The following is a 23,721-nucleotide window of genomic DNA, read 5'->3' as shown; positions in this document are numbered from 1 at the left end:
AAAACGCGTCCCGTCGATTCATTTCGCTCGCGCCAATATATATATATATATATATATATGCATATATATACATATATAAATGATGTATGTTGTATGATATATATATATAACTACTACGATTGTTCTGTGATACACCACATTACGGGGCTTTATCACACACAACACGCGCGTATCGCATCAGAGTTGCCACGAATAACTAGTTGTTATTGTGTATAGCGTATTACCAGTTGAGGTAATCCACACGATGTAATTGTTATCGATTCGGAAAGATTCGATTACGGCATCCCTTTAGCCAAACACAATTGTTCACATCACTGTACACGACAAACTACACTACACATTTGGAAAGATACGGCTTCTTCTTTCGATAGACGAACTTTTCTGCCTGGATAATATTGCGAATGCATCCTCAGATTTTTATGGGACATATTTCACCATAATGATCAAAAGATTCAGCTCATACAGAACTCAACGTCGAAACGGCAATGAATCTGGGTCAGTCATCGATTCGTCAACTGAGAAATGTTGAGACAAGAGTTTCGTGTGATCAACATTCTGAATTGTCTCTCGAGATGAGAAATACTTAGACTAATAGACTCTTTCCGTTTTTTTTGCAAAATATATTATTTACTTTGATCACCGAGTACACAGAGTAATATCTTGGCAAAACCAAAGAGTTTATATATATATATATATATGTATACATAGGATGTTTCGGAAAAAGAATTATAAACTCTTGGAGCTTAAGATTTTTGACCCTAAAATTTTATAAAACTTTTTCTGAAACTTCTATGTATAACGTAGAAATATATCTGGAAGTTTAATATATTCATATATATATATATATATATATATACCCAAAAAGTGAGTTATTCTATATATATATAAACACACATATATTTATATATTTACAATGCCACTGGCTGGTCCAGCTAAATAAATAACGGATAATTCCTTATTGCCAAGTTATATTTTTAATTTCGAAGCGTTTAAGTCTCCATCTCTAAACGAAACCTCATCTAACTTTTCTAAGTTTCGTAGCTCTTAGAGTAATATATACAAAACTAGATTATAACTTCACTTGTTGTTACTTTTTAATATATATTTCTAAGGGATGGAAAAATCTATTTGCGCTTTAGCACTCGTTTACTAGGATAATACCTTTTTGCACATCATTTTAGATGATATTCTCAAATTATATAATCTGCGTGTGCGCGTGCAATTGTTCCATTATTTATCTTTAGAACTTTTAGTCTAATTATTTTCTCTTCTAAGGCGATCGTCAGTTGACTACGATTAAGATCTATTAATATTTTGCCTGCCGTTTACTTTAGTCTCATTTAATCGAACTCGTCATTGGAATTTGTTATGTGCCTTTGGGAGGAAGTAGGATATATATTGGCATTTGCTTTCTTAAAATGACGCAAACGCTCGTTTAAACGACACTTTTCAGAAGTCTTTTATTTACGTGCGAGTTTTTTCCTCAATCGTTTTCTTCTCGTCGCGAGCGAGACTTTTTACCGATGCAGATTGTTATATTTTAAAATGATCTAGTAGAGATTTATCGATCGTAGACGTATACGAGAATCTCTTTTGTTGCCCGTTTTAATCATTATTTTGGACAATCTCGATTATTTAGCCAAGTCGCGTATTTTTGGGTTCTGTATGGAACGTAAAAGGGAGCGTTTTTCAAATGGAAAATCTCTGTTTATGCGAATGTGAGTCAAACGGAAAGTTTTCTTGAAGCTTCGTCACCGGAAGAAAGGATATCCGCTACGAGTAGGGATTTTTATAATCATTCTTTCTTTTGTGAGGGTAGGTAAATAGGAAGGGGTGATATATAAACTAGGTAGTAATCAATAATGGGTGTAGTTAAAATAATGATTATATCGAAATGAAATATATAACTGTACATGAGTACAATTCATAAATGGAGGCGCTGGCCCACCGCTCTTTAAACAATGACTTGTATATTTATAAATATCGCATAACGGGAATGATAATTATAATATATTATGCAGAGAGAAAGATATATATGTATATATACATACACACTCATACATGCATATATATATACAGGTATATGTATATATGTGCGTACGTATGTATTGTATTATACAGCGAGAGAGCGATGCATTAGATTAATACAAAAAGAGAAATCACGTTAAATGAATTATAAAAATGACATATATATGTATATATATATAAAAAAAGAAAAAATATATATATATATATATAAATATATAATATATATACAGAAATATTATATATATATATAATGTGGAAATGAGATATTATAAAAGATTGTTGACAAAATATTTGCGTCCGCAAAGAGGAGAGAACAGATTTATGTTTATCCATAAATTCTATGTGAACTCTATTATCAATTAAACTTCACTGTGTTGCCCAAATAGATTGAAAAGTCACCGAGAAATATGAAATAATTAATTAGGTTGCTGTAGATAGATCGATTCTAAAGTTTTAAGAGAGCATATATAAATGTAACTTGTAGGCATTAATTTAATTTATGGATTAGTGTGTTCTGATGGCCTTCGTGCTATTAACGCTAACGGCAGCATAATATATTTCATTATATATTGATTAATATAAAAAATAATATATACACAAGTCTATATCGTCATTCTCTCCGAAATCATCACATTAGAGTTACTATTAATTGGCTATCGCTGATTCTCTCATCGCACTATAAATCTTCCGTTATAATAGACTGGACATTCTCTGGCTGACTGCCGACAGGCGAAAGATGCTGAGTTTGTCGCGCGATACGAGACAAGCGTGTAAAGAAAAAAAAGCAAAAAAAAAAAACAGAAAAAGAAAAAAGCACTTGTCATTCGAATTTGCCATTAGACCCGTTTATACACACAAGTACACATACACAGTTTTACATTGCCACTCCTACAAATATGTACGTTACCTATTAGATTTAATATTATTTATTCGTCTTTCATATATTCACGATTCTCCATGTTATTTATTCGCGTCTCTCGGACAGAAACGTCGCATTATATATGAAAAGCATGGATTGAGGATCGGTATCTTTATTTTATATCCCCATATTGTTAAAGTTGTGAGAGAGAGAGAGAGATAAAGATTAACTGTATCATCCGATTTTAACGCAATTGTGAACGAGATTGGACGATAAACTCTTGAATCGACAAATTGCTTACGCGTCGCAATTCGCTCCCGTTTTTACTTATCTACTTTATATTAGACATCTTTAAGAAGCTCTTACGAGTGATTATTACATTTTTTTTTTTTGCACGAATTTTCGCCTCCAAACCCGTTCACCCTACTATTACTGTACATTCGCAATAGCTATGCTATTAATCTTAGTGCTATTCGCGTATAACGTTGAAACAAATTGAAAAAAACAATCGCTCTTGGCATCTCGTATCTTCGTTAGCGCAGAATGATGCGACTAATTTTGTGATATGCATCGCCTGTTGGTACAAATGACACAAGTTATGACGTACATGTTTGTAGATAGATGCAACATCCGAACGAGGAGGAGAGAGAAGGAGGAGAAGGGAGGAGGTTTCTCTGACAAACAACTTGTAGGTAGCAATTCACGTTAAACTAGGAATAGGGTTCTCTTTTCTTTGATATTAAACATTCCGTAGTAGAGCAGATTACGTATATAAGACTAGCTGTGATGGAGCCGAGAAAGAGAGTGTATATTTAACAGCCGCCAGTACGCGAAAGATGTCGAACGAACGAACGAATTATGTATGTACGTTGATATAGAATGTAAAATTGTAGAATTTATTTGCGCAGGTAAAGTAAAGCGCTTGCGACGGCATGCCGCAAAGTTCGGCCAAGACGAGGGGGAGATCGAGGGAGGAAAAAGGACAGCTTCGTCATGCAGCGCGCACGAAAATAAAGTTAACATGCTCGGTTAAGCGTGATAACGGATATTTCGCGCGATGACGTCCGTATTTGTTTTTCGATGACGACGAGAGATCAGGATTCAGGATTCTCTTCCCCTAAATGAATGTAAACGACGCGTGGAGGACAAATCTCCACATGCGATATACTTCGGGTAAGAATCAAACGTAAAACGCAAAAAGAAAACACGGATTACGTATAGAAGCCATAGCGCGATCAGCCAGTCTAACATAAGTATTCTCCTTAGTGTAATGTTGATTTATAAAGAGTATACCGCCTGTTATGAATTTTAGTGATCGTATACTATGATTCGTAGAGTTTGCGACATTGAAAGTGTTATTTTAAATAGCGATTCAACGGTGTCTCTCTTCGAGATGTGCAGTTTTAATCGCTTATCTGATACAGCGGAAAATGTCTCGGGAATATCTTCTCAGTTAACAACAAAGTGTGAAGTATAGATATATTTTTCAAGATCTGTGGGATTGAGAAAAGATAAAAGAGAGGTAAAAGATTCTAATACATATTTCCGAGAAGAGTGTAATTAATGAATCTGCTCTATAAAATGATTACTCTGCAACGCTGAAGAATATCATTTTTTACAGTATCTCGAGGATATACACAGTTGTCATTAAATTAAAATAACACTTTCGATTAAACTTTCCTGAGATCGATTAACGGCGTATGTGCATATATATATATATATATATGCATCAGTACGTGTATATGTCTATCTTCAACGTATATTACATAATACCGAGATATATAACGGTGAAATCAACAATTCCGTGTGCAAAGTCGTGTTCCGCGTGCGATCAATATTGGAGCAGATAATCTTGTCGCAAATATTTGATTGATAATTGACGTGCCGCAATATATTGAACGTACATCAACAGTAGGATGTTTTTATTGGCGACAAGATTGTCGTTACCTGCGCAACGATATTAATTCGCATAGGAGTCTCTTTTAACCCTTTCCGAAACGATCCCGATCGAAGTTGCGCATCGACTACATGAATAAACGCTATTATCTTCAATTTCTCTCTCAAGATTCGCGTATTCGATTATCATTGAAGCAAGATGGTAAATGTTTTTCGATGCATATTTGCGAGAGAGAGAGAGAGAGAGAGAGAGAGAGAAATTAGCGTATATTCTCTCGAAAAAGATGGGAATCCGCGAGATCGTGGAAATGGAAAGGATTAAACGATTCGCGTGTATCATATCGTCGAGGATTTTCCAATAGGAATGACGACGATGCATTCGCGCACGAGGTGGCAAAGCAGTATTGATCGGCCAGTCGATGTTACCTACGAGTTGTTTAACGAGAGGACATACCGTTGCAATAGACCCGACAGTCGTCGCCACCAAAACCATTTCCCCACCCCCTTTCCCCTCCTTGTTAAAATCTTTTATTTTTTCATACAACGCTTTGTTTTGTACAGTTTAAGATATATTTCTTTGTTTCTACTTGCTAAGACAGTGGCGTGTCGCCAGTCGATAGGACTGTACACAGGACAGTTAGACGCATAGACATGTAGCTAGTTTCTTAAATCTCTAATGAAATATTATAAAACAAATTATAAAACACGATCGAACCTGTCCGACACGAAAGAGGAAAGAGAGATAAATATATAATTCTATGTATCTGCGTATATATGTACGTGTATACTCTCTCGTACGCGCATGAGAATACTAAAGAAGAATATTAAGGGGGGAGAGAGAGAGAGAGAGAGAGTTGAAATATATACAACCCTTTTCGCAGGAAAAAGAAAAGAGAGAGAAAAACCGCGAGGAAAAGGTGTAGCATAGTAATCAGGGAACTGTAGGAATTGCATTGACTCGCCTCAATTCTAATTACGACTATTGTTACAATAACTATTAAATGAATCTTCGACACTCCGTCGCCGCGCGTAAGGGTGACTCGTGTGTCACGTTACTTGGCTGTGTGTGCTAGGCTACATCGTAAAGATCATGTTCCATCGTACTTTCTCATCGCATTAATCTCCATTAAGATCCGATGTGAAGACAAAAAAAAAAAAGATTGAAAAAAAGAAAGAAAGAAAACGCAAAATAGAGGCAGAAAGTGATATTCGAAATCGCGCCAAGAGTTTATAATAATAATAATAATAATAATATTAATCTGCTGCATGTCACTCCACATCCTTTAGTGCCATATCGAACCTATCCTCCTTCTTTCCCCCTCCCCCCTTCCTAATTCATCAGCCACCACACTTGTTAACGTTTGACAGTAGAACGTATTGTTAAAGATGTGTATATCCTGCACGACAGGCAGGCCGTTTTCAATTAAGAGTCGGACATTTATTTCCCATTAATATGCTAAATATATATAATATATCGTTATGGAGTATATATTTTACGAGATACATCTTTATATACTCCTATATACATATATATTCTTAGTTTGCAGTAAAAGTGGGACTCACGCAGCAATCAGGAATATTACGAGGATAGAAAAAAAGAGGGAGAGGGATTTAATTAGCTTTCGCTGTAATAGACACTGAGCTGCAAATTGAGAGAAAGAGTTATTTATAAACAACACTTTATAATTTCGGCATTGTCGCGTTGTGCACGTGTTTGCGTTTCCTAACTTTTTTTCTTTCACACGCGTGTATCTTGTTCCACAGTTTGTCCTACACGATTGACGATAATAATTTAAAAAAAAATCAGAGATGCAACAATTTCTGGAGTAATATTGCTGCACGATAAATTTGATCGAAATTAATCGTTACGATTACTGGCTGAAAAGAAAAAGAGAGAAAATTGGTTTAGACGAATTTATTATAAAAGTCAGTAATTTTAATAATACTGCGCGAACGTTCTTATAAAAAACATATCGGTGAAAAGAATTTATATCGAAAGTGTTTTGTACCGAGAGGGCCTAATGGATCGATGGATAACAATTCAAATAACAATTTAAAAAAAGAGAAAATACAAACATATATATATATATATATATATATATATATATATATGTATGTATACACAAATGTTAGCTATTTGCGATATATATTACAATCAATTATTGTTTCAGAAAGAATGTTGCATTTGTCTCTACATTAAGAGTTTTACTTATCTATACTTGTTAGTTTACTGCCACTTTTTTGCAATCGTTCGCTATAATCAAATGTTTAAATGATAGGGCGAATTCGCCAAGATAGCCAAGGAAATCAATGTAAAACGTAATATATATTACACTAAGGGACATGTTACGCTAAGATATATCGTTATAGAGAACGTCGCAAAAAAAAAAAAAGAGGAAATTATTTATTGCATCGTGTATCGGATCGATTGACAATAGCGGAGACGAAGTTTTATTATAAATGTAGTACGAAAGATATACAGATTATCGAAGATACAGCACACAGAGATCATTCGATTAGCGACGACATGAGATATATTTCCCATATCACAATCTTCGTTTATCTAGTTCAGCATCATTCTCATAAAGTAGCGCGGAAGGCCATTTAATCGAAAGAGAGAGAGATAGAGGGAGAGAAAGAATAGAATCAACTAAAAAAAGAAAGAAAATTAATGTATCGAAACGCACATAACGAAGGGACGTTACGTGTGTGTCCACGCGACAACCAAAACACACATTCGTTACAAAATAATTAAGAGGGTTGTACAAAATTGTATGTAATGTTATTTTATCGGAAGTGAGAATATTATAATAGAGTTAGACTGTTAATATGGTATATTATTTTGGGTAAGAGCGTATAATGTAAGAAAGAGAGAAGAAATATGAAAAAAAAAAAGAATTACACAAGACGTGAGATCGTTGTTGTTGAGGTAGAAGTAGCACATATAGCAGCTCGGGGATTAAAAAAAAAAAAAAAAAAGGAGAATATAAAAAAACAAATAAAATAAAGTAGCGACAAAGGGTGGGAGGAAGGGAGAGAAAGAGAGAGGAAACTATTGAGTACCTTGTTGAGTATAAGTAGTATATTGCTAAAAGTCGCAAGTGCACGTGGATGCGCGTGTGCTCTCATCCCACACGATCACGTCTCGTTCACATACATACATACATACATACACACACATATAGACACTGATACCACGCATACACACGTTGTATAATGTCAAAATTGCATGCCTACACGCGAATAGAGGAACCTGCAGACAAACGAAACAGAGAGAACGCGCGTTTGCGCTTCACTTTCGCGATGAGATAAGTCTTTTTCGTGCGTCTTACTTACGGCGTACTCCGCGAATTATTAGATCGAGAGAAAGAGAGAATAGTGTTATCTTCCATATATGATATATAATATATGTTATCTTCCATATATGATATATATATATATATATATATATATACATATATATATAATCGAGATATATATGAGAGCGAGAGAGGGAGAGAGAAAGAGAGCAGCTGGCTGCGAAGGTACCATAGAGAGATTTATTCGTCTCGCACCGATAATGAAATCACACGATCAAGAGTATTGTACCTTACATTCCTTCGGCTATAAAATAATTTAAGAACACGTACACACATACATACATGCGACAGTGCGTTCTTTCTTCATCATCATGCGTTTTACCGACTTTGAAGCGAATTATGCCACACACACACGATTAGACGAAAAAAAAAAAAAAAAAAGAGAATCCACACACATCGTTATACAGTTTATGCTATAATTGTGCACACGATTCGATTTTTCTTTTTCCTTGTCTCGAACACGACACGAGAACGACGGTGCATTACGAGCAATGGGCAAAATTGCGTATTTTTTAATATTCCGAGGCGTCTCGCCTCCGCGAAGAGAGGGAGAGAAAAAAAAAATATAGGGAAAAAAGGGTATTGCGTTATTCAACTCCTTATTAGACAGAGGGAGAGAGCTATAAGATTATTGATATTTACGCTAAGTTAGTGGTAAAAGTAGTCGTAACTCTTCGGAAGGTACGGATATTTAGGCAAGTAAGCAAAGACCCGAGGAAGCGAATACAAGCGAAAAGATTGTAATCATCGAGATAATAGCGAGAACAGAAAATATCGTCCGCGGTATCGTTGATCTTGATATTTCACAGCGATTATTTCGCAAATTAAGAAAATTGACGAAGGACAAGACTTATATAATCATCAAATATTTTTCTATATAATGTCTATTATTATAATTCAAAAATCAATTCAATCATACGATAGTTTCATTCAATCATTCGTATATTTCGATGCTTACGACATTGCACGATGTTAAGAAACGCTATCGAACAAAAAAGTCATAATATATTTATAATTTCTAATTAAGCGAGAGAAGAATGCCAAGAACACACGAGTATTGGCAACCTAGTATACGAAAGCGAATCGTTTTCGAGAAATAACTTTCATAAATTCCTCTTCACGGTAGAGAAAATATCGTAAATTTTATCGGTGAAATGTCAATTAACTATCGACAGCCGTGTTTCTTGGCGTTACATCACAAATCTGAATATTATTCTACCTGAAAAATAATCGTGTAATGCTCAAAAGTTACGGATCTAAAAAATTGCAAAATAATATTGTTTTTCGATTGGATATCAATAATATCCAATGATCGACGATACCGTGGATGATCGCATGAAATATCTCGGAGAGATATATTACGGCAAAGAGCTATGTGTGTAAGGGACTATATACGCGACGGTGAAAAGACGGCAAATCGAGACGCAATTTTGTCAAATGAACTTGACAAGAGCATATTCGTACGGCTCGTAAGGCTTACAGAGAATTCTCTATTTATTGATCGACCGCGAGGAGCGATGATTTTACTTATGCACTTTCGCGATCGTCGACGAAGTTTAATTAATTGCTCTTTGATCCCGACACGTGACCTCTCTTTTAATGGGCACCACTATTATTGTTATCGATGAAGTATATAATTTAGTTCACACACACGAGCATTCTTTCCGAAGGGCTAATCTTATAATATTATTACTTTACACTCTAACCACATTTATTTGCATCCATAAATTGTTATTCTTTCATCATCTCTCAATTTATCTCCATTCAATGTTGAATAATTATATAAAAGTAAAAAAAAAAAAAAAAGCAAACAAACAAACATAATATATTAACTATTTTCACTCATTGAGAAGCATCGTTACCTGTATGACAAGTGACCATAATAAGAGCATAATAAACAATCGCTCATTAAATGCATTCTGTTGTTCTTCATTTCATGACCTGGCCACCGTCCATACATCCATCCATTTGTCCATTCAGTGTCGCAGTATGATCACATCATACGCGTTCATCGTCTCTCTCTCTTTTCATTCACCAAAAAATCTTCCGGCTGAATTTCTCGATAACACGCTCTGGTCTCTTCTGTTCTATATACTCGATCGAAATAACGAAGCACGATTGTAATTTTGTGGAAATTGGGAAGGTCTGTATCTAATCCCACGATTATAGACGGCGATGGATTCGCGACGAACGAGAGATAGCCTTCCAAATTTCGACAAAAAAAAAGAGAAAAAAGAGAAAAGAAAGGAAAATATATCGCAACGGTACAGATGGACAGATCGCGCGCGTAGTATTTATGATTATTGTTTTAATTTCTGGATTTTCCCCCTTAAACATCGGTTAAAGTTAATCGCTTTTGTTTCCACAGAGAAAGACAGAGGATCATAATTATTGTTAATATTAATGTTTTTAAGGGGATCATCCTGCGTATACGCTATGATTATTTTAATCTCCTTAATGAAGTGCGGTAGACGAGCAGAAATTTTTAATAGTTTCTTTTTTAATGTGTCTCTCTCACGGTAAAATATTATGTAACGCGATGTACTCGCAACTGTACCGTTGATCCTTGAGATTGTAAGATCTTTACGCGGCGGCAAATGGAAGGCGTTAGATTTCATTGTGCGTGAGAAAGAGAATCGTTCGATGTATACAGTATTCGTGGCAATATTCGAGTGAGACGCGATTATATGCGTATCCGGCCGATTCCAAAAAGTTGGGGACATAGGTCGATGTCAACAAATCGTTGTCAATAAAGTTTGTGATGTTAAGGCATACAGGCGAATTGTTTCGCATATCACACGGCTTTTATATTAAAGTATTCGAATTTATATAATATATTTGTATATCTTCTTGTATATATATACACACGCAATGTGTATCTCATTAAGTATGTCGTAATTAATTATGGATACACGCATCTTTTTCTCTCTTTTTTTTTTCTTTTCTTCTCGTTTTACATTCCATTAAGTGTACAATCTCGAGCGTATGAGAGACGCTATAGTCTCTTCTAACTAGTCAGTAGAAAATGAAGGATTGTATTTTTTTTATAAGACGAATTGTTTGTAAATAAGACGGAGAAGGAGGTGGTGATATCAGCGGGTAGAGTATCGACGATCGAGTTATACGGTCTATTTCGAACGATCTTATTATCGAGTTTTTGATAAAAGAGAAAGATATGTAATGTAAACTCTAAAGAAGTAAGAAATAAAAAGCTATTTTTGTACAGATAATTATAATCAGTCCCGACAGTTTATTTCGAGCTCTTGCACGCATTGTATATTGATTTATGGCGAAATATCGTGAGTTATGTTCGTACCACGCGATTCGATTTGTCGAAGAGAATTATTTTTTTTTTTTTAAGAAGACGACTCGGGGAAACCACAGGAAGATAAAGTGTTTGATGCAGTTTTCATTGGTAAGTCAGATATTTATTTTTTATCGCTTCTGTTTTATTAATTAATGTATTCGTATTGTTGCAACGAAAATCTCTCTCTCGAAAATTAATAACATTATTTTAGTCATAATAAGAAGAAGTTACATTCGAGTAATAAAAAAGAAAAGATATTTAAATAATTTTTCTATATTTGGGAATAATTTGGGATTGTGTAAAAGCAGAAAAATATAAAACTTGCAAAAACTTTCGCGGCAGACAGAAGAAACGTTAAAGGTAATCATTAGCGTTTATATATTTTTGTAGACCTTTCATTACATCAAAAAGCTCTCGCTCATAGTAAAAAATATGCCACTACAGACCAAACGTAGCTTTATTCGGCTATAATGACGGTACAATTACGAATGCACTTACTGTTTTGATCTTTCTCCTTTTATCGCGATTCTACCACGAATGTGTAGTTATACATACACTATTGACACAGAATCTTTTATTCGCTATATAAGCATTGTGTGAACATACATCATCTTTTTTCTCGCTTACAAAATATCTACGCGCCCCTCGTACTCTTCCTCGCTTTGAAGAGATCAACGTGTCAGTCGCTACATTTATTGTACACGCTCTCATTTGCTCATCCTAAACGGCCTCACACGCATCCGCGTAAAAAATGTTACGTCGTCTATAAGAATCGATTTAGAACTATCGTGACGGGAGAAGATTGTATGGCCGCGTTTATTGCCATATTATTCTCGATCGGGTTATACAGCGATACTGATGGATTCGTAAAAACGTTACCGAGCTAGCATTCTTAAAGCTAAATTGTAGAACCATAAACGGCGACTGGAAAAAAAAGAAGAGCGAAACTAAAGTAATAAAAATATAATACAATTAATTTATCCTTTCATTGCTCTCTGGCAGAATGCGAGTGTCGCTTTTATATTTCTCACGCATACGTTATACGGATGATACGTCAGTTCGTCGGAAATAAGATACCGGAAGATCTATAGGTAGCGAAAGATCACAACAGAAGCAAGGTTTTTATCTGTGGCAAAAGAAGAACTACAGGACAAAAATCAAATTGAGAGATCTCTTCCTCCCTCCGATACAAAAGATAAGTATGCAAGTAAAATGTCTGTAAATCTACTCTTTAGGGAACTACGAGGAAGCACGAATAAAGCAATTTGGGGGATTCCTTTTCGCGTATAAATGTAAAATAAGAGCGATTTACAAATTACTTATTTAAATCGGAGACAAGAATTCCTGTAAAAAGAGGAGAGAGGACTGAATATTATAATATTCCAAGTAATAAACTACAACTCTTCCTAAATTAAGCTCCAGAGCTGTTAAATAGATGACAAAATGTGTTCTTTGTTTAATCATAAGTCGACTTTACCTTACGAAATTGCAATCTTTCGAAACTAGTTATCAAGATATATATATATTTATAATATCGTATAAGAGCTACCGCAATAATTACAAATAACACAGCTCGTTTTCGACAAAATTATTATTAACTTGTCCGCTTTTACGAGTTCTCGTAACTTGGGCACAAAAATTCGATAAACGGGCGCAAGATCACATTCAGATACGAGATCTCATCCGTTGACCCTTAATTACGCCAAGGATCGTCGTTTATTACAACGAGATCCTTTTAACTCGTACATAACTCTCGAATCATCACATAATATGCATAGGCGCTGTTATCAAAACGTAGCAAACACACATGAGAGTTTCGATCGATTTCGAGTATGCTTGTTTCATCTCGATATTGGATATTTGTAGAGCTGGTCTCTGTGGGAGGGGAATGTGTGGCTCGCGTACAAAGATTATATACATTATTATCTAATCACTCGGTCGATTAATATACGTCTATGTGTGAGCGTGTGTATAGACACGCGTGTTCTTATTCGTCCCAAAGTACTGCGCGACATAGAACATTTCAAATTGCGACGATTCTTATATAGGGTGTCCCAAGGTTAAACAGTCAAACTTTATCAGCATGTTTTATGGAGACGTTTTATTAAAAAATTATATGGAAATATGTAAAAGCAAACGTATCATGCAAGAGTCGATTCGTAATAAAAATTCATCGATAAAATTAATTTGCCATTCATTGAGCTAAAACGAAATAAAAATGTTGGAATTCGTAGGATGCTAAATTTTATCTCCTTACAATGTATGTATTAGAGACGAAGAACGGCATTTAGAAACGGATAATTAAGCGAATGTATTATTTTTTTAATGTAATGTGATAATGAAACGTTTTCGGATACAATGCTGATATAACATCTTTTTTTATATATAGAGTATACTAGCAAAACTTGTTGATGGTTTAATTGTGGGACACCCTGTGATTGATTGATCCTTAATCCACCATCGGAAAGCGCACAAAGAGAATTATACCTTCATTACACGATACTATATCTGCTATAGAAAAATAATTGCGAAGGCTGGAGGCTACAGCTGGAAGAAGTACTCGTTAAAGTTTCAAAAAGGCAGTTATGACGTGAGCGATATACAAGAAATCATTTTTATACAATACGTGAAATTCCAAATATGTGCAAATGTCATGACGTTTGTAAAACAAGGAAAAGAAGAAGGATAACGCGGCAATAAGGAAGAATGCCAGGTGTAATTTGATTATCGGCCTTTAGAGATCGGTCGTGTTCGATATATCTACAGGACTCGATTTTTTTTACGAACGCTACGTTTGCATTTATTTTTATTAAATTTCTCGAAGGGCACACGAAGGCTATGTATATAACACAGCTTTACAATAAGAGCGATCCTATAAAAAACATTCGTGAAAAATATCGATATCTCTCTGTTTACATGCTCTGAACCCGGAAAACTATTTGTAAGAGCATAAATATACATTTTGATTCTGTCGACACACGTATCTCTCTCGTTTGCGTTTGAAATTGTTCGCGATTGTACTACGGCATTTCAATGGCACATTCTAATCTTCGCATCAACGTCTCACTTCGGTTCTGCACAACGTAATTCCAAATCACAGATTATCTAACTACACGTAACTTACGCGTAACAAGTCCGTTTTTTTAAAAATACACATATCGAGAAGTTCGGTACATTTCTGATAAAGAAATATTGTTTAAACCTAAAAATTATTTCGTAAAGTAAAAAAATATATTACACGGTGTCATACATAAAAAATACGATAGATCTGCTCGTTTTATCCGCATTTATTACAAAAATTGCTTAAACGTTTCCAAAGTATAAAAAAGTATATAAAAAAAAGTTTTAATTACTTTTCTAAAAAAAGAGATAAAAAAGCGCCAAGTACAAACACTTGGAGACAAAAAAATGGTTACTTTAATATATATTTTATTAGGCTACTGTGTATTGAATCATCTTGAGACAAGATAAATCATTTATTGGATATTTCAATGCAAAAGTGTAAATAAAAAAAAAAACGAGCAAATCTAATGTACTCTACAACTGGGATATCAAAGAAAATGTGCGATTTGTACTTTTTTCGTCGGTATTCTGGGAGATATTGAGCAGAGCGCATTCCCTTATTACACGTTTCCCTTCGAATATTTGATCGTTTCGCGTTATGAATTTATTCGTGTGTGCTTCGTATATATCGCGTAAATACGAGAGTCATTACCCTACGTACCAGCGAAGAGTTCGGGGTATTCGCTAGGATTTAATAGCAACATCCACTTCTTTTTCTCTTACGCTATGTAAGCAAAAGTGAAAAATAAAAAATTATAATAAGTATATAAAAAGTAAACTTTTGATTTCAAAACAGAACCTATTCGGGATAGGTCAATAATATATCTTTGTAAAATATCGTGTGAAAAATACACATCGTGAAAATAAATTTCGATCGATCGTGTAAAATCGTATATAAAAACGTAACAAAACTTAAAAAATAGGCCAATATTTTTTTCCCTTTCCTTGCAAGTACAGAAATGGCGCGAGTCCGTGTTCTAAAAATAAACATGATCTAAAATCAAAAACGATACCATACTCGCTTTTGTTGCTAGCCGTTAACCATTTCGGTACCGATATGCAGTTCATAAGTGATAAAAGGTGCAACTAATATCGGACAATTTTCTTGGTATGTGGTATATATAAATACCATTATCGAAATATATAACAGCAATTTATTGGCTGATAGTGCGAGTTAAAGATAACTTTCTCGTATACTCGCTATCGCAATGATTAAATCCGCATGCATAATCAAAGATACGCGCAATGAATTTTCATGATGTATTGGATTATGTTATTTGGTTCAGCAATTTGCTATTCTCTCTTTTCTAGATTACAATTTTATTTACGATATATATAGAAACAAGAGATTTGATTAATCGAAATGATTGGTGCGATCCCAAGTGCATGTGAAATATGCAATGAACGCATGAATGAATCTCGTATCACCTTTTGTCACTATGAGACCACATAATGTTGGACCACCTCTTTCCATGCTCCTAAAGAATTAGAAGAGGAAAAGGGTGGTCTGCCTCGCTTGCTACTTGGTCGCCTCGGGCGGACAGTCGGGCTGGTTATTGGGGTGAGCCGCGGTAAAGGCCGGGTGATGCTCCAAATGACGGTCCACCCTCAGAATCGTGGGGAAAGGTCTCAGATCGACGTGAAACCTTCGCGCGTTAAATATCTGTGGCACTAGGCAACAATCCGCTAACGTAATCTCGTCACCGACGCAGTATTTGCCTGCACTCGACGATAACAACTTCTCCACAGCTAAAAAATAGCATTATCGGTATATCTGCTCAATTATATGAGCACACACAAACAAGTTGTCGCTACTTGATTTATTAACGATTATATAAACCAGTTTTTTAAATCCCTGCCGTTTTTTTTAAGACATTCAGATATATAGTGATGTTATCTAACATTTTTTTCTCAACAATCTTATCGTTAGATGCGATATGTGCGTACAACAATTATAATTGCAAACATTCGTAGTTTTCATATTACGAATATGTAAAGACGATATCAAGGTATACAAGAGGTATAACTAATAGTTAAATAAAATTGATTATTTACTTAAATCTCAGATAAAAGTTTTTATAGAAAACAAAGAATCCTCATCATTTATTGCAAGTTCCTATTATGACTTATATGAAGACTTAATCTGTTATGTTTAAATACCTGTAAATCCTCTAGTGATCCAATGTTGCGCCCATTCCTTCTTACGTTCCTCTCCGACGTAAATTAGAACAACGAGATTTTGCAAAGGTTGTATGCCACTGGCAATTACTTCGCAAATCTCTCTTACTCTAGCTCTTTTGACAGGATCCGCCGGCATCAATGGACGATTCGGCCTGGTCTCTTCCAAGTATTGCAGAATATTTAGCTGTATAAAGAGAGATCGTTCATATTATTAAAAATTTTGAAGAATAATTGTTGTAATGTATAACCAAATATACTTACAGACTCTATTAGTGTATGATTGTCAATATGGAGCGCAGGCACTTGCTCCATTGGATTAATCTCTCGAAATTCATTGGAATGTTGTTCTCCGCCACTTTTTACCAGACTCACAGGTTTTATGTCATATGGTATCTCCTTTAGATTCAATGCTATTGATAGATATATTATTATTAGAGATTATTAGAAACATATTCCTGAATGGGAAGCTATCTGGACAGCAATAATAAAATTCTGTCAACTAATAACGTTATTTAATAATAAGAAAGTTTGTTACATAAAGACTCGATGAGTGAAATTCACAAAATGCAACTTTTAAACTCTTTATATGTATATTTTCTATAAATCATAGTATAACTGGTGATATAAATAAATGTGTCTAATGTGTATTTTACATAAGTGCTCTAATTTTATATATATAACATAAGTATTTTATTACATTAAATAGAGCTTGTACTCACCAATTCTTACCCTCCAAGAACACGAACTCCGCCAATAGGAGTAAAGCACGGGCTATCAAAAAAAAAAAAAAAACGAGAAGAATGTGAATACATGGCAAAGTTTATCCGACCTGGAGGACGTTTCGTGCTCGAGGCCGGTCGTGAAACCAGATTCGCGAGTTAGAAAAAAGTTTGCGACAACGAGCGGCTATTGCGACTAACTTGCGACTACTAAATGTAAACAGGAACGAGTAGTAAGTGTTGAAATGCGCATTTATTAAATAACGTTCGTTCTAGCCGTGGACACAATTTTTTGGCGAAGATAAAGTAAATTTTTTTATGAGCTTATAAAAAAAACCGTTTTAACATAAAAATTCTAAAATTAAGTTGTCCGAAAAAAGAAACTTGTACATTTTAAAGTTATCTGTGAAATCATAGATGTAAAAAATCAATTCATTACAGAAATGTATATTTTTAAAAGCGTAAGCGATGGAAAAGTTTATTTTAATCTCCAAAGTTTGTAGAGGAGTAAAATTTTAATAAAAAGAAGATCGGCAAGTAATGTATAGTATAATGACTCGGGAGGATGTTCTGGAGTAAAGCAACTTCATTTTCGCGACTCCGTTACCGGAGACTGCGATCGATATAGAGCTCAATTTTCCATTGTCCTCGCGATACGGAAAGAATACACTTTTCCGTCAATTGTCCTAAGATTTAAATACATACATGTACATACGCAATTTGCTTCTTAAGCTATCTTTGTTCAATTTTCAGTAAATAATAAAGATAGAACGACGCTCGGTGCACACGGGCACCGACTGTAGCGAGTTTTTTTTTTTCCAGTCACACTAAATCCCATAAGACCACCGGTCTTTAATGATATCTCGTCGGTGACACGGGTGATGTTTTCGAACGCGGCCTTAGTAGTTCGAAAAATTCTCAACCTAATCTAACCTAGTTATAATTGACGTGTCAAAACCAAAACGTTTGTATGCTCTGAGCAAGAGAGATCGGAGGGATATTTTTCTCGCCAGATTTATTTTGATTTTTATCGCGATGAGATAATCAACAACTGTGAGAATGAATAGTCTAGGTTTAAATCTAATTTTAAGAATGGGTTGTATATGCGCCAAAGAGACCATTACGGTAAACTCGAGGAAGTACAGGGTCCGCGAACATCTCGGCGAAGGGCAAGTTTATCAGATAAATTTATTAACAAGTATAATATTTTATAATTTTAATTTTTTTATTGATAATGGTATAGTTTGTATGACGCATTAAATCAAATATATCTGTAGAAATATGTGTGTATGTATCTCTAAACAATTGCTTAACTTTGCTCAATGCGTTATAAAAAGAAATCTCTATCTACAAAAAAGATATTTGTTTTTTATAAGTTTTACAAAGGCGATGAATATTTTCAAAAAAATGTGACATGCAGTAAAATTTTTCACTTTTTCAGTGGGTTCAGCACAGTACTCTTAGTTGAGGATGTTATTACACACAAAAAGTATGCTATTAAGAAAATTGTTTGCTATGGATCAGAAGACCAACAATTAGCAATGAAAGAAGTTGAGTATTATAAACTGATAAAGCATCCAAATGTTATAGAATGTGTAGATTCGGCATGTATGGGTACAGCAGACCCAATTCTTAATACGACAAGTGAAGTGTTGATTATTTTACCATATTATCATGTAAGTTGATACTTTTTAACAGAAATATGTTCCATACAATGCAGTTTTTAATGAATCCATCAATACCGTTGCCATTTCAGAAAGGAACTTTAGCAGATGAACTGGAACAACGAGCAACGATTTGTGATTATTTGAGTCCTATAGATATTCTCAGCATTTTTCTACAGATTTGTGAGGGTGTAAAAGCACTTCATGAGGCTAAACCAGAACCTCTTGCTCATAGAGATTTGAAAACTGCAAATATAGTACTTAGCGACGACAGAACACCTGTCATTATGGATTTGGGTAGATTATATTTTACTATATCTTTTGTTAATATATTTAATTATTAAACAGCAATTTTTTCCTCATCAAATACTAAATCACTGTTTAGGTTCCATGGCATCTGCCAGAGTTCAAGTATGTGGTACTCAAGCTGCACGTGTTTTACAAGATTTAGCAGCTGAAAGATGCTCCATGCCATATAGAGCACCAGAATTATTCAATGTTGAGAGCTATTCTATGGTTGATGAACGAACAGACATTTGGGTAAATGTTATAATACTTCTATGCTTCTTTCAATATATTCTTTACAACTGATATGTGCTCTGGATTTCATCATAAAATTGCCTTTTTCTTTCAGTCATTGGGGTGTATATTATATGCATTGTGTTACTTTAAATCTCCTTTTGATACCGTTTACGAACGTGGTGACAGCATAGCTCTTGCTGTGATGAGTGCACATGTAACATTTCCAGAAAATACCCCATATAACGAGGTAATGTGTAATATGCCTTGTTTCTTATATGGATTTGTTAATTATTAATAACTTTTTTCAATTTCACATTTCAAAATTTTAATCTTGAGATGTGAAACAATTAAATGTTTATTATAAATTTAATTGTTCACAGATTTATATTCTACTTTTTATTTCGATTTATCGTATTAAATATTCATTGTCTAATTTTGTTTTTAAGGAAAAGTAAATATTTAATATCTGTATGGGTGATATTTAATATTATATAATATTATAGAACAACTTGTATTAATAATATTAGATTTCTCTTTTTTTTTTTTAATATTCAGTCAGAAAAACTAGTAACTATTTATATAAATTAGTACTAAAATCTCTTTTTTTTTAAAGAGTTTATGCAAAGTAGAGAAAATTGTACATATTTTTATTTCAAATGTATACCATTTTTGTTACATAATTAGTCATGTATGTTTATTTTGTTATATGATTTAGATATAATTATATTAATTGCATTCTCTTTGTCTTTTTGTTGAATATTACTATTCAAATGAAAATCATCATTTGAAAAAGTATACAAAAAAGTCATTAATTTTTTTTTTAGTAAGATATTTTTAAGTTAAATTTGTAACACTATATGTAAAAATATATAAAATTGTAATTTGCATTGCAAACGTTCAATAATTACTTATATATAATTAATAACGCTTTTTTTTTTTACAATAAGTAAAAATATTATATTTATAGAGTTTATTCTCTGCTTTTTTTTTACATTACAATTTATGTATGTATAATTTTAACTTAAATTTTGTGTAAGAAAATGTTATATTTATAGATATCTATAACTGTATGTTAAATTTTATTTATAGTAAATATATCAAATTTTAAATATATAATTCTCATTTTGACTTTTAAATAAAGTTAGACTTTTTCTTATAGACAGATCTGCCTTATTTGCACAATATCAATATTTCAAGGATAAAAAGTTATATTTTTCTTTTTCAGGATATGCGGGACTTAATCCTGTCAATGTTGAAAGTCAATCCAATGGAACGTCCATATATATATAGTGTAATAGAAAGTGTACACGATACCATTGCCAAATTTGAAGGTAGAGTGTAATTGCTGACATGGCATATGATACTGCTATGCCTTTAAGAAATATCATGCGATGTTGAGCAATGCATGATAAAAAGAAAGAAAGAGACACATGCATTATCAATTTATACAGGCCTATAAGCAATATGAAAAAATATCGTGAATCACAATCACATACATTGATAGATTATATTTGTAAAAAAGAATGTCGGATGATCAGGGGAGATCACAAAAATAATGAAAAGAACATTATTTTCAGAAACATCAAATACACATGATATAAAGATTAAAAATTCATGCATTTCTCATGTAATTTACAATTATAGTGAATAATTTTGCATTGTAAAAAGTAAAATAAGGAAGAAAAACAATATTTTAATATATATATGTTTAACAGGAGAGAAGAAAAGTATATATTAATATTATATATTATTTATTTTTCAATGCACAGTGCGATCAGATGTGTTAAATGCAAAAAAATTCTTTTTATATTCAAAACGATTTAAACGTAAAAAAGTTCTTTTCATATTCAAAACGACTCTTAAACACAAAAATATTACTTTCAATGTTCAAAGAAATAGTGTAATATATTTAAATTCCATTATTTTGTTGGTGAGATTATATGATATACAGCTGTAATTATTGTTTCTAATATTGTAATTGGAAAGATTTTTATATTTTATTTTGTACTTGTTTTATTTTATGATATATCATTATATTTTATCATGTCCCAATTCTGTCTAAAAGGTACAATTGGAATAAAGATAGATCTATAATTAGTTCCACGTATTTGTATGTACATAAATTCTATTCTTTATAGCTGAACTGGCTACACTCGTTCAGAGTTCATCTTTCTCCTTCCAATGTGAAGAGAAAAAGATAAACTCTTAACTAGTGCAGCCAGCTATAAAAAATAGACTTATACATACGTAAAAAAGATCGTCCGATGTGACGTTTGCTCGTGACGTCACAGATATTCGTTACGATATAATGGCATCCATGGCCAACGTGAGGGCGTGAAATCTGATATTTTTAGAATAAACGCTTTGAAATAAAATTAAAATTTATATAATATATAATTAATCTTATATATTTATATATGTGTGCATGTGTGTAGCCACGAAAAGAATATTATTTATATATAAATACTTTAATCAAATATTGTGTTTTTCTGTTGTTTTCTAAGAACCTCGAACTTTTTTTCGTAATTTCTTGTTGATACATCAACTTCCAGTAATGCTTGTCATTGCCAAACTTCACAACATTTCAGAGTATAAACTGAAAATCGGCGCTTCGGGTCATGGTAAGGATCCACTGCGCCTTCTCTTGTCATATTGTTTAGAGATATAGAGTTGAGTTGTTGCAGTTAATTCTGATGATGATCCTGGGTAAAAGTGTTCTTTTTTTTTAATATTATATATTATTTATTTTTCAATGCACAGTGCGATCAGATGTGTTAAATGCAAAAAAATTCTTTTTATATTCAAAACGATTTAAATGTAAAAAAGTTCTTTTCATATTCAAAACGACTCTTAAACACAAAAATATTACTTTCAATGTTCAAAGAAATAGTGTAATATATTTAAATTCCATTATTTTGTTGGTGAGATTATATGATATACAGCTGTAATTATTGTTTCTAATATTGTAATTGGAAAGATTTTTATATTTTATTTTGTACTTGTTTTATTTTATGATATATCATTATATTTTATCATGTCCCAATTCTGTCTAAAAGGTACAATTGGAATAAAGATAGATCTATAATTAGTTCCACGTATTTGTATGTACATAAATTCTATTCTTTATAGCTGAACTGGCTACACTCGTTCAGAGTTCATCTTTCTCCTTCCAATGTGAAGAGAAAAAGATAAACTCTTAACTAGTGCAGCCAGCTATAAAAAATAGACTTATACATACGTAAAAAAGATCGTCCGATGTGACGTTTGCTCGTGACGTCACAGATATTCGTTACGATATAATGGCATCCATGGCCAACGTGAGGGCGTGAAATCTGATATTTTTAGAATAAACGCTTTGAAATAAAATTAAAATTTTTATCATTTTCTATTATAGCTGTCTCAATTGCATTACACCGATTGTTTGTAAAGTCAATGCAAGTCCCAATGTCGCTTGGCTTGTTCTTATTTCACTCGCGAGAAACCGAGTTCCCAAGTTATATTTCGTTTTGGTGTTGTGGCAATATTTCTTAACGCAGTCGAGAAGAGAATCTCAAGTAATCTTTTCATGGCAGTGCGAGCAAGTGGATGCACGTTCGTATCACTCCTGAAATTCTTCAAGATCTGCCAAAGTTTCAGCGTTTACGAAGCCGGCTATACCGTTTGTGACTTGTAAGTGAATCATACGTTAAAACAATTAATTGCCGATAAGGAAATAACATTTTTAAATCTGCTATGTATCGAGTGTCTCGAACTTCTAACCTCTTCTGCAATCAGTTCTATCATGAATAACGATAAACTTATTCCTGTTCGCTACTGACACTTTCATTATGCGAATCATATGATACAATCACGCGCGCGTAGCTCCTCATTCAAGAATATATTTATAGCACACAAAGTAATAACGACATCCGGATCATTCATATGAATTAGCGTCGAATAATTTTGATATATAATAACATTATATACAAGCTTAGTGCGTTTATAACATTAAAAAAATATTATAGCAAAAAGAATATAATGAAAAAAATATTTTTTGAACAAAAATATACCCAGCGATATCGATTATACTAGCTCTGTCAAAAATCTATATATATATAGATATATATAATATATAATTAATCTT

General features: G+C 33.3%; 4 protein-coding genes across 8 annotated transcripts in view; 3 read left to right on the top strand and 1 right to left on the bottom strand.

Moving 5' to 3' along the window:
- The window catches only part of LOC115240040 (RNA-binding protein Nova-1), a 30,901-nt gene extending 23,160 nt beyond the window's left edge, over positions 1–7,741 (top strand). For 2 of the 4 annotated variants that reach the window (XM_029814991.1, XM_029814992.1), the window contains one exon: positions 3,796–7,741. In XM_029814991.1, the coding sequence (XP_029670851.1) occupies positions 3,796–3,920 (125 nt within the window). In that variant the 3' untranslated portion in view covers positions 3,921–7,741. The remainder of the gene's footprint in view (positions 1–3,795) is intronic. The other 2 variants (XM_029814990.1, XM_029814995.1) reach the window with 2 other exon arrangements.
- A 2,087-nt stretch (positions 7,742–9,828) lies between these two features.
- On the bottom strand, positions 9,829–18,250 carry LOC115239941 (probable maleylacetoacetate isomerase 2). Its single transcript, XM_029814817.1, has 5 exons — positions 18,239–18,250; positions 17,413–17,464; positions 16,955–17,103; positions 16,673–16,877; positions 9,829–16,261 (listed from the first exon to the last, which is right to left on the bottom strand). Exons 1-5 carry the CDS (start codon positions 18,248–18,250, stop codon positions 16,032–16,034), a joined length of 648 nt encoding a protein of 215 aa, XP_029670677.1. The 3' UTR covers positions 9,829–16,031.
- Positions 18,251–18,292: 42 nt separating this feature from the next.
- On the top strand, positions 18,293–21,695 carry LOC115240038 (serine/threonine-protein kinase 16). Of its 2 annotated transcripts, none has more exons than XM_029814988.1 (6): positions 18,293–18,581; positions 18,854–19,088; positions 19,169–19,373; positions 19,462–19,616; positions 19,711–19,845; positions 20,824–21,695. In XM_029814988.1, exons 1-6 carry the CDS (start codon positions 18,472–18,474, stop codon positions 20,938–20,940), a joined length of 957 nt encoding a protein of 318 aa, XP_029670848.1. In that variant the 5' UTR covers positions 18,293–18,471; the 3' UTR covers positions 20,941–21,695. The 2 variants fall into 2 exon arrangements, with proteins under 2 accessions (XP_029670848.1, XP_029670849.1); XM_029814989.1 differs by having other exon boundaries at positions 18,301–18,610.
- Positions 21,696–22,395: 700 nt separating this feature from the next.
- The window catches only part of LOC115240037 (ATP-citrate synthase), a 12,487-nt gene continuing 11,161 nt past the window's right edge, over positions 22,396–23,721 (top strand). The window contains exon 1 of the mRNA XM_029814986.1: positions 22,396–23,267. The gene's annotated coding sequence lies outside the window, so the exon portion shown is untranslated. The remainder of the gene's footprint in view (positions 23,268–23,721) is intronic.

Source organism: Formica exsecta, unplaced genomic scaffold (genome assembly GCF_003651465.1).
Source record: "Formica exsecta isolate Colony F162 unplaced genomic scaffold, ASM365146v1 scaffold4, whole genome shotgun sequence".
Classification (NCBI taxonomy): Eukaryota; Metazoa; Arthropoda; class Insecta; order Hymenoptera; family Formicidae; genus Formica; species Formica exsecta.
The sequence above is the reverse complement of the archived record's forward strand: the minus strand, read 5'-3'. Positions and strand labels throughout refer to the sequence as shown.

Excerpts from the sequence above, each read along its gene's own strand:
- LOC115240038 (XM_029814988.1), top strand. The coding sequence starts at position 18,472 with ATGAATAGTCTAGGTTTAAATCTAATTTTAAGAATGGGTTGTATATGC. Across the intron at positions 19,089-19,168 it reads TTATTTTACCATATTATCAT|AAAGGAACTTTAGCAGATGA; the intron begins GTAAGTTGATAC and ends TTGCCATTTCAG. Across the intron at positions 19,374-19,461 it reads ACCTGTCATTATGGATTTGG|GTTCCATGGCATCTGCCAGA; the intron begins GTAGATTATATT and ends ATCACTGTTTAG.
- LOC115239941 (XM_029814817.1), bottom strand. Across the intron at positions 16,878-16,954 it reads ATCATACACTAATAGAGTCT|CTAAATATTCTGCAATACTT; the intron begins GTAAGTATATTT and ends CTCTTTATACAG. Across the intron at positions 16,262-16,672 it reads GATCACTAGAGGATTTACAG|CTGTGGAGAAGTTGTTATCG; the intron begins GTATTTAAACAT and ends GCTATTTTTTAG.